The following is an 11,150-nucleotide window of genomic DNA, read 5'->3' as shown; positions in this document are numbered from 1 at the left end:
AATATGCTATTTTTCTTTTGTGTAAAATATATTTTATGCATAGAATAAATTATCTTTAACTTTTTGCACTGATTACATAATTAATGCCACATCGCTAGAGATTAATGTTAGCAGGTGCAACGTTGAAAATATTTTTAATTAATTCGTAAACTCGGTTATATAGAATGTCTCTGCATGATGAATACAAAATTGATAGATTGATCACGCATATAAAATATATAGAAATTAAAAAATCCCTTGCCACGATAAATATGTATATATTTTTTATTTAATTCGATTCTGAATTTCGTATCGTCGACTATGAATTTCTCACATGTTTACAGAAATCCACTTTATGGAACATGGATACGACAGTTTGTCAGAATCAATTGTCGATAAGTGGTGATTATCAATCGATTACAGCTATCATCAAGAGATAATTTATAATAATTGTTTGTATTATTGACTGTTAATAAAGAATTAAGACGGTCGTAAAAAATATATATTTATTAATATATTTATTAATTAATAATTAATTAGTAAATATATATAAATATTTATAATATATTGTAACATTTTTATTTTTGTGCTGCGTGTAATTTACAATTGAATCTATATGTTTCGAAGAATTCATTGCTGAATCGTTCGGAGAATCATCATTACGCGGAAATTTAATTTTTATACGAATCGAGCTCATCCTAATGGAAGTTTATTATTTCATAGTTATTATTACATACATTGTCATAACTTATAGATCGTTACTCAAATATAACGGAAATATAAAGGTCATTTAGTCGATAAGGATTACTAGCTCATTCGAATGAAATCATCATCTAAGAATGATAATGATTGCATGCATGCATTTGTTGTTTGTTTCACGCGATGCATAAGCACTTATAATAATTCGCAACCGCTATCGGTACCATTTAAAAAATGAATTGCAACGTTTCCCTTTCTTTTTCTCTCTTTCTTTCTCACGCATGAATAACGAATTGCACAATACTAATAGGGAATAAACTTTTATCACGCAAGCGCAATGCGCCTATAAAAATGCCTATTACGATCGGGAAGCGAGCGGGAGATAATATTAAAACATGAGATTAATTCGAGATATCAATGATTCACAGATCCATCATCGCGATGACAAATTATACATTCACAGGCCTGGCGATCTTGCTTGTTTACGTCACAATAAATCGGATCTGTGATCTATCTTTCTGGGATACAGAGTATTGGAATTCGATACATGTATCTAATCGCCGAGAGAGAGAGAGGGCGAGATCCGCGTGACTCATCCCACTCGTTAATTATCATTCGCATATACACGTCGTACCTGCGCGCATTGCGCATGCGCCGCGCTGCCGGTTGCGGTCGCCAAGACGTCAAAAATTCCGCGCCGCATCGCAGTACGAATTCCGTCGTCGTAGTGTGCACATCGTTGTGTTTCATCTCGTATAATCGGACGATTTTACCACTAAAAGAGCAACATGGCAGTCTGTAAGTTGTAATACCCCGTATTTTTGACTGAAATGTTCTATCTGATATTTTTATTTGGTTTCTCGAATCTAATAATTGTAATATAACTTGTTTTGCATAATTCTTGTTGCTAACCTATACCTTATGAAATCTATTGCATTATTCATCGCCGTATCGCGACTTTTTTGGAGCAGAATAACAATGATTACCATGATTGCCCGATTTAAATTGACGCGTAACATTACGTAACGTTGTATCCGCAGAATTAAAGATTTTAATGTAATATATCTAAGATAATATTTAGTGTAATATATCTAATTGTAAGGTAATATTTCGTCAATCTTTATTTATTTGTATTCGTTGATTAATTTTATTCTGGACGGATTTAAGAGTCTTTTTCGCGAATTCATTTCCGCGGGTCGAGCTTTATTCCATTTTACGGCTTTCGGATTGAAGGGAATCGAGTTTCTAGGCGAAAGAAATAGTACCTTTCTTCTTAAGAAGAGCCATATGCCGTTTCTTTTCTAAGGTCTTTCTAAATATAGAGCTGGGGCGCGGCTGCCGGTTTGACAAGCCGGCCGGCGTTTCGATCTTTTATGCGATCGCATCGCGTCCTGAATGCTCAAACGATTCTTTAGAACTATTGTATGAACGTTTATATAGATCTGACCTGAAAAAAGATTGCAGAAAAGATCGCCGCGTGGAAAATCAAGAAAAAGATTCTTAAAAGCGACTAATATAAGAGACTTGTTGCTTCGTTTCGATTTCCAGATGTTCGGCACAAATAGAATGAAAAAAAGTGCAATAATAATATTTATTAAATCGCAAAAACACCGGTATAAATATTTCCATAAGAAGTATATATAAATATTTATAAAATTAAGTATGAGTATATGAAATCTGAGATACATAATATGTATCGCTCTAGTATCTGTTGTGCGATTTAATGAATATATATACCACATCGTCTGAAAACTGCTTATTCAGTTTCAGAGTTTACATGTGGTATTAATGTGAGAAATTTCGCAATTATAGCGGCATAGTGAATGTGAGAGTAGATCTCGGATCCGATGACGAGTCCCCTCGTCGGATATAACAGCCTCAATCACGTCATAAGAATGCGATCCTTCCACGTCCACATAATCCGGAGTGATTTCCAGGGATTGCTGGCCTCGTAATAAAGTTGCCACCTCCGAGCTTCTTCATCTTATTGTCTAAAGTCGTTTCTTCCGCTCTTTAAGCGAGAAGACTAATTTACCATTCTCTCGAAAATCTTATTTTTCATTGAATCTATTTTTGATTCAAGAACACACACACACACACACACACACACACACACACACATTATTTGAGTTACACGTTTACGATGCGGAATATTTTATCCTCTCCATTGTTCCTGCCATCTTCGTGACGCGATCGTATGTCTTGTTTGGATATCATCAGAGCGGAATCCTTGGGAGTGTTTTGCAAATATAATGCGCGTGAAAGATGGACACTTTTCCCATTCATCTTACCGTGAAATTGGAGCGTTCTATTGCACGACTCTCTAATTATATGTAACCTTTGCCCTGATACTTTCTATCACATAAGCTTCTCGAGAGATCGCACGAAGTTGAATTTATTAAAAATTTTATGGCAACTCGTCCATCATTCTTCAAAAGGCGTCTATAAATGAAACACGTTGTATTTATTACGTAACCGGCGTGAAGGAAAGACAAGTTTGTGAACACGTATCGCTTGAAAAACGATACTATTCGATTGCGACAGCTGAAAACATTTTTATAATTAAATCAAATACAGGAACATTCATTGCATATATCAGATATTGTTTAAATGCATCATAAATTGATTTTAAATTTTAAAAAGAATTTTTTCGAGTTTAGATATAATATGGAAAAAAATCTCGATGGAGACATCCTTCGTGTTTTAGAGCAGGTGACGAATTAGCGGCGAGTAACACCTGTTGTAGGAAATTTCAGTGGCAGAAGATACGTTAAATTACGTTCTCTCCCGGTCCACTACGGTAAAGCAACGACAGTTGCCATGCGAGGTCAATGGCAGCACTGATGGCGAATAATTCTACATAGTCGAGCTATCGGCCGCGATTTACCGTAGGACTAACTAGCGTGCAACTATTTAGCGTGAAGCTCAAATATTATTCCTTTTCCGACACACGCGACCGCTGTATCGTTATCTGAATTCTTTTTCATTGTTCCATCACGAACGGATGTCGCGGATGAAAAAATACCAAAAATTAATCGCGCGACTCGAGGATACCGCGTGTAATTTATTTCGGACGATGTAGAAGAGAAATTTATAAAATTTTTGCTTACATTCCAAGCGTGAGCAAATGATAATTGCGCAACGCGAATCGGACTCAATAGCTCTAATTTTCTCGTTGTTATGTTAATTGCGAACGAGGCACGACCCACATTTTATGAAAGCTAATCAATTTGGCGCGCGAAATTAACGCGACTCAAACCATCACGATCTTTAAACGTCGACGGCAGACATTCTTCGCGTTCGATAAAAAAAGATTTTACAAAATATTTTTATCTGTATATTTCGAAAACTTTCAGCGGAGTCGCTTTGTATCGGAGCAAATATCAAAGACGTGGATTCAGAAGTCAAAATAACAGAATAATCTTCGGGAGGAAAGCTTTATTAGACAGACATTAACAAATATCAGCGTCTCATCGGGCGTGTAACACTTCGAGCGAGCAAAGGACCGCGGGCGGCGATTATTCCGGACATCGAGTAATTGACTTCGAAATAAGAATGACATCAGAGTGTTAGACTTACTACGCTCGACGATGACCTCGAGTTTAACATCGGCGTTACATTCCGTATACCGTATAACATGTATAGGGATATCTTGTACAAGAACCATGCCAAATCACCTCGCGTTAGAATCCCTTCTTTATTTTACAAGGTTTATGTCAGCGATGAACAGTTAACTGCGATACGTAGCCAACTATTTATAATCATTACGTCTATTTTCTTACTCGCGTGTTATTCAATTTATATGCGTTTCGAAGAAAAACACTACTAGAAAATAGAAAAAATAGATAAGAAATGCTAATGTTGTGCGGGACTGTTGCCTATTTCGTGCGACCTCGAGATTAATAGCATGCTATAAAATTCTCTTCCTTACGTTTTAATGTATATAAATTATGTGAAGATTAATGGAATGACTGTATTTTTGAAGATTTTAAATTAAAATTAAAATTAAATTTTAAATTAAAATTAAAAACTGAAAAATTTTTGGACTGAAAGAACCCATCGATGATCATCGATTACTATTAATTTTTTTCAAAATGAATCAGAATTATCAGTTTATTGTTACTACGAAACATGATCTTTTTAGCCCAAGAATAACCGTTTGCTCAAAGTTTTAGTATTTCGGAGCAGAAAATTGTGTCGCTTATTTAGGACGAAGGGCCACGTACATATAGCTCGATCGACTCGAGAATATGTAGGTTCAGACTCTTACGCAACATTGAAATTATCGGCGACGTTATATGCGAACATCTTGCTGACAAACTGACAGCAGGTGACTCATCCTTGCGCGTCGAACGCATTGATAATACTCTGTTTTTACGATCCGTATTTTAAAACAGAACGACACAGAAGCTCGCACATGTAACTCGTTTGCAGCGAAAATGACCTTTATAGACCTATCATTAAAATTAAATCACGATCGAATCACTAGATGTAAGTCACGTACATTGATTATCACAACTAGCGCGCAATATCGATCGAATCCTGCATCGTCCTACTTTCCTGAGTATTTGACGTAGCCGTAGGGTCGGTCTGGCGTCGGGATGTCTGGATATTCGGCATCGATACATTTTCCGCGTCATATGGTTTCCCGAGAACGCTCAACGATATTAATCAGAGCGCGAAGCTCGCACTGAATCGGCTGATTCTATCACGATTTACAGCGATTTATAAAAATGTGAGATGAATTATTCCGAACGCGATGGCATGACGTAGTCTTTCAACTTTCCAGCGCTTTCCACCGAGGACAAGTTGGAGTACCATTTCTATCCCGTGACAGCTGGGCAGATCCAGTTCCGGGTGAAGGCGCCCAACGATGCTCACGTCGCTCTTACCACGGGCCCTCAGGAGGGAGATCCGATGTACGAGGTGAGATATTGCCTTCCCGTTTATTTTGACGCAGAATATCCGAGAATCAACAAATATCTTTCTAGGAACAAATTTTAACTTTAAAACTCAGCCATTTTATGGTGACATTTTTATGTGATGGAAATTAAATTGTGATAGCATTATTGAAACTCGCATTCTTTTTCCAGGTTTTTATCGGAGGATGGAGCAACAGCAAGTCCGTTCTGCGCAAAAATAGAACGAAACCTGATTTGTTGGAGATAGAAACACCTAGCATCCTCAGCGGTGACGAATATCGCGGTTTTTGGATCAGGTAATCGCACGATTATTCTTACATTCGTTAAAATCGTTAAGAGGCGAGCATTCATTGTTATTACTTGGGCTTAATTAGCACCAATTAAATCTTGTTCCGCTCGAATTCTTTAGAACTTGCTGTCGCACGAGTCATCGAGTTTCGATATTTTATATATAATTGTATATAATTGTGTATAAAGTAATATTTCTCTTATGTAATATTCTCTCAAGTAATATTTCTGTTATGCGAAACTCGCAGGTGGAATGACGGGATTCTTACGGTGGGCAAGGAAAACGACTTGGCTCCGTTTCTGAGCTACACCGATCCAGAACCATTCGGGATCGGTTACTTTGGCGTCTGCACCGGCTGGGGTGCCACCGGTGACTGGCTTATCGAAGGTAAAATTACCTGGGAAAAGGTTTCTTTTGTTCTCACTTTTAAGGATACGAGTTATTTTCCCAGTACTTTTTGCTCTCTTAACTCTCGATACATATTTTTCTTCTGATTCATCTTGTTTTACAGATAACGTAGACATACTACTCGCATCTACGTAGGTAGAAATAATAAAAACACTCGTAATTTGTGACTACAAATCATCTCTCTATAGGTTGCTCAAATCTGCTATATTTCCTTGTAGATTGATATTTGACATTTTGATTTTCTTTCCGGCATTCTTTCGGGTTACGGACGATCTGCTAATGCATCGCGGTTCGCACAGCCATATGCTGCGGCGGAGATCAGGGTGGTTGTACGTAATGTATTTAAAAAGCAATTCTCTGTTGAAAGAGAATCATGGCATAGTCGCACGTGATCGTTTCTTAGATTCTGCTTGTTCGCCCGAGTATGTCTGATTTCATCCTAGCACGGATTATCGCCCCATATCATGTGTGATCGATGCTGGATTAAGAGCGCATGAAGAAAATTCGATGCCTCATAGAAGAACCTTATATTTAATAATTTCAAGAGAAAAAAATTAATCCAGCATATCGATACATGGCACGTTTAGTTACATAGTAGACCGTAAAGCACCGTAAACATGACTGATTTTCGTCCATATATCTGATACTTGGATTTATTTATTTGAGTGCTTCCTCGCTTCCACCTGCTGAAAATTACATCATTTTAAATAATGAAGAATACATAGAAGACGAAACAACGTGTGAAAATTTTTTTCAATTCGAAGGAGAGCAGCATATTGAAAACAATATGATGTAAATACATGTACATAAATTTGCTATACGATAGAGTTCAATTTCCCATTCTATTTTTTCTCTCTTTTTTCATAATTTGTTTAAATTACTCTATATTAATTACAAATTATTGAATTTGTCATATGGATAAATGTTTTCAATTTTTAATTATGTTAACTTAATTTTTTTTTACATTCGATAAGGTCGCAAACCCTTGAACACCCCTAACAAGCTAGAGTACAAGTTCCACGCCGTGCGAAGCGGCTCGGTCCTGATCGACGTGAAAGCCAAGAGCAATGGACATATCGCGCTGACCGACCGGAAGGGCGAGTCGAGTCCCATGTACGAGATCATGCTCGGCGGGTGGGAAAACAAGGCGTCGGTTATTAGATACGATCGCAAACAGCCTGACAAGGTTCGCTACGACCTCGCTAATTGTCGTGTCAATTAATCGGAACGGTAAAATTGGTCCAACGATTAGGACGATTTGGCGATTCCGAATTAAGCTTTTTACACACGTCTTTCGCTCTCACGTGGGAAATTTTCCGAACTCGTCCAGGTGCGCGTGGACACGCCGAATCTGCTCAGCGAGCGTGAGTACAAGAGGTTCTCGATTACGTGGCTCGAGGGCCTCGTCACGGTCAGATCGGGCGGTCAGAGCGGTGCCATCCTCATGGAATGGCGGGACCCGAATCCCATCGGCGTGAGCTACGTGGGGGTGCGCACCGGTTGGGGCGCGACCGGAAACTGGAAACTCCGTTTCGAACAATATCCCGCAGTTACCGGTCAAAAGAAACGTAATAATCTCTCTCTCTCTGGACGTCTCTGTACTTTTTTCTCTTCCTCTATCTCTCTCTCTCTCTCTCCAAATGGCGATACGAGATCGGCATCAATGCCGAACAACGTTGTGTAATAATTTCGTGCGATTGATAAACGGCATTGACGCAATCTCGAGATCGTCAAGTGGATAAATCTTCTTGCTTAGCTGCGACATTAAATATGTATACGCCCTCACGCCGTACACGCAGCAAAAATCGCTACGCCGCTTCTTTCCTTGAACCTTTTTGTCGACTGAGCTTTTCAGCGTTCAATTAATAAATAACACCGCTAATATTTCTCTCTGTCATTTTTGTCAGTTGTACATTTGTAGCGCACATATCTGGGTTTTAATTTTTACTTATTCAATTTATTCCTTGAGCATGCGTGTGCTCCATTAACCATGGCATGGAATTTCATGGCACATAGCTTACGCACTTGGGCAAATGCACTAATATAGCTTGATTGGTTGAGAATGCATCGCTGCATTATATTGTCTTTCGATATTTTTCATCGTCCCGGTATATAATATTGAAAATTCTTTTTGCATTATTCATTAAGTATAAGGATGTGATTACAGATCCTGGCACGACGCCGTCTGCACCGTTGGAAGTCCGTGGACTCGACGTGGGAAGCACGTGCTGGTGCGACGCGTCCGGTGGAATGGTACCACCTGACGCGGTCGAGGGTGGAAACGACGACGGACCCTTGTTCGTCGGTAGGGCTCATCACGAGGGTGCTCTCATTCCCGGTAAAGTGAAGCCCACACATTCCGTCTGCTACGTCGCTTGGGGCGGCGAGGAGCATGGAAAGACTGATTACCAAGTGAGCATAGATCCAAACAGACATCTAAAAAATTATAAACGGAATCAAGATTGATTATCATAAAATGCGAATGACATAGAAATCCAAAAATTATATTTGTTTGATATAAAATTTATTAGATGTATCGATTTTCGGATAGAAGATTTATGAGGAGAATTCTAGAGATTCCCTATTCTCTTAAATTAAATCAGTGAAAGTATCATTTAAAACATATCAAATTTAATTGAAAAAAATAAGTTTTTTTATTGATATTCAATAAACACTCATATTTTGAGTCTCCATTTTAAAGCTTACTGATTAAAGCAATAAGATTTCATTAAAAAATTAGTAATCATCATATATTTGCAAAATTAAAATTTTTTTTGGGGGGGAAGATAAGTCTTCACATACATACACATATCGTGAAATAAAACACGTATAATTAATATTCAAATTTAGAATTATATTACACTATTTTCTTAAGATGATTAAAAATAAATAAGAGTCTGAATAAAAACACTCAGATTTCTTTAACGAAATATATAATTCATTTTATATATAATAATTAGAAGACACTTTAAAATATCACTATTAATGAGTATTGAAACAGCCACAAACTGATTTTTTCAGACATTTCATTGACTTACAATCTTACTATAACTGAGACTATATGTGACTGTATATTGTTTTTCAGTAACACACTGATTCTAATTAAAAGAGTATATTTTCAATAGTTACATATGAATGTAATCGTATTCAAAATCAATCACGTATTTACAAAACTAATAGTTTAAGAAAATTTTCAATTTCCAAAAAATTATTCTCATTATTCATCTTCTTTTTCTTGTAGGTCCTTTGCGGCTGCAATCCCACATGGGTGGCAGTGAGCGGCGGTGATATCCCGCCGAACGCGATTCCGGGTGGCGAGACTGAGGATGGCGAGCCGTTGTTCGTCGGTCGCGTACACCACGAGGGCACTCTGACCATCGGCAAGGTGCAACCCTCCCACAGCGTGTGTTACATACCTTTCGGCGGCACCGAGGTTGCCTTCCCCGAGTACGAGATCATGGTCAAGCAGTAATCGTCAAGGGAAGCTTTCTGACCACGAAGGAGAATTTGATGGGAATCGTCGACTTATTGGCAGTTCTGCGGAGAAGAGACAACTTTAAAGGAGAGATGGCGATCTTATATTATAATTATGTTACAAAGTTCAATGAAAAAAAAAAGAAAAAGCAAATAGACAGAATCAATAATTTGATTACACGAAGATAGATCTGTTTCTGATCTGTCAATTTTTTTTTAATAAAAATCTATGTATTTATTGAAAAATATGGAGAAGAAATCTCAAGTGTGCAAACTAGTCTAGTTTAAACTGTAAGTCGACAATATTTACGCGAAGGATGCTGTAGAACTGACCGATAAGCCGGCGATATGCGCTGAATACACTATCGTCTACGCAAGCGTCTGCTTTTCGCACAGAATATAATTGCGGTCGCACGCTATAGGAAGAGAGCAAATTAAACGATAATACATGTATAGCTCGACTATAAATGTGTATGTTTACGCTATATGTACTCTTGATCGCTGCGCACCGGGTATATCGTCCGGATAAACTGTTATTTTGTCGCCTCCATCGTGAGGTGACAAATCATAGATATATATATATTTTTCATGAGACAGCTATCGTTTTTTCTAACGCACAATATATATATACTTCAAGCTTCTCGTCAAAAAGTATATTTTCGGAGATTCTGTATTGCTATATAACAGAGATTAAATGTACGTCGACAAACATTTCGTTGCATTTAATTGTACTCTCTATTCTGAAATCTCTCCCTAAATCTTCAAATATACGTAAATGTCACACATAATAAATTTATGCAATACAATCTGTCTTTCATTCATTCTACGGATATGATTTCGCAATCATACATAACTAGCGCAAAAAAAAAGACTACAGCTGTTTCAGAATAGCGAGACATTCAGAATATAGAGACATTCAGAATAGAGAGGGATTCAGAATAGAGAGAGATTCAGAATAGAAGAATACAGAATAGAGAGTTTTTACTGTATATTTTTTCTTCGGAGTATTCGTACCAGAGAGAAGACTGAGAGGTGTCATGGCCTGCTTTTAGGTGATCCCTGAAAGCGATACTCCCTCTATGGACATTGAAAACGTGGACATGAACTACAAAGCCAATGTCCATGAATATTCTCAGAGGGTAATATATAATGTGCACAATATCTGGTTTTGTTCTGTGCTATGTGCACGAAATGCCGGTAGCACCAGAGTATAACAATCATTATTTTGAAAATAATATATAAATATGATAAATAATAATTTTTATAAAAATAATTTTTATAAATTACTTACCTATATGTGTATGTATGTGTGCCCATACGTTGTCCAAATGATTTTAAATATAAGAATAGACTATATGAATATCGGCGTATGTTACCGC

The 11,150-nt window shown here is 37.5% G+C and overlaps 1 protein-coding gene and 1 long non-coding RNA gene across 2 annotated transcripts; one reads left to right on the top strand and one right to left on the bottom strand.

Annotated features, from left to right (window-relative positions):
- Positions 1 to 1,315: 1,315 nt before the first annotated feature.
- LOC145966203 (uncharacterized) lies at positions 1,316 to 10,482 on the top strand. The gene is made up of 8 exons (XM_083090130.1): positions 1,316 to 1,476; positions 5,468 to 5,604; positions 5,772 to 5,896; positions 6,137 to 6,276; positions 7,272 to 7,483; positions 7,628 to 7,865; positions 8,465 to 8,709; positions 9,539 to 10,482. Exons 1-8 carry the CDS (start codon positions 1,467 to 1,469, stop codon positions 9,767 to 9,769), a joined length of 1,338 nt encoding a protein of 445 aa, XP_082946256.1. The 5' UTR covers positions 1,316 to 1,466; the 3' UTR covers positions 9,770 to 10,482.
- Positions 1,554 to 3,159, bottom strand: LOC145966210 (uncharacterized). Its single transcript, XR_014436992.1, has 3 exons — positions 2,970 to 3,159; positions 2,799 to 2,907; positions 1,554 to 2,704 (listed from the first exon to the last, which is right to left on the bottom strand). It is a non-coding gene; the product is annotated as an uncharacterized LOC145966210 (long non-coding RNA).
- Positions 10,483 to 11,150: the final 668 nt, after the last annotated feature.

This window comes from Camponotus vicinus, unplaced genomic scaffold (genome assembly GCF_025532165.1).
Source record: "Camponotus vicinus isolate PSW18456_S1 unplaced genomic scaffold, iyCamVici1.0 SCAF_1, whole genome shotgun sequence".
NCBI classification, from domain to species: domain Eukaryota; kingdom Metazoa; phylum Arthropoda; class Insecta; order Hymenoptera; family Formicidae; genus Camponotus; species Camponotus vicinus.
Note: the sequence above shows the minus strand (reverse complement) of the source record. Positions and strands in the feature narration are given on the sequence as shown.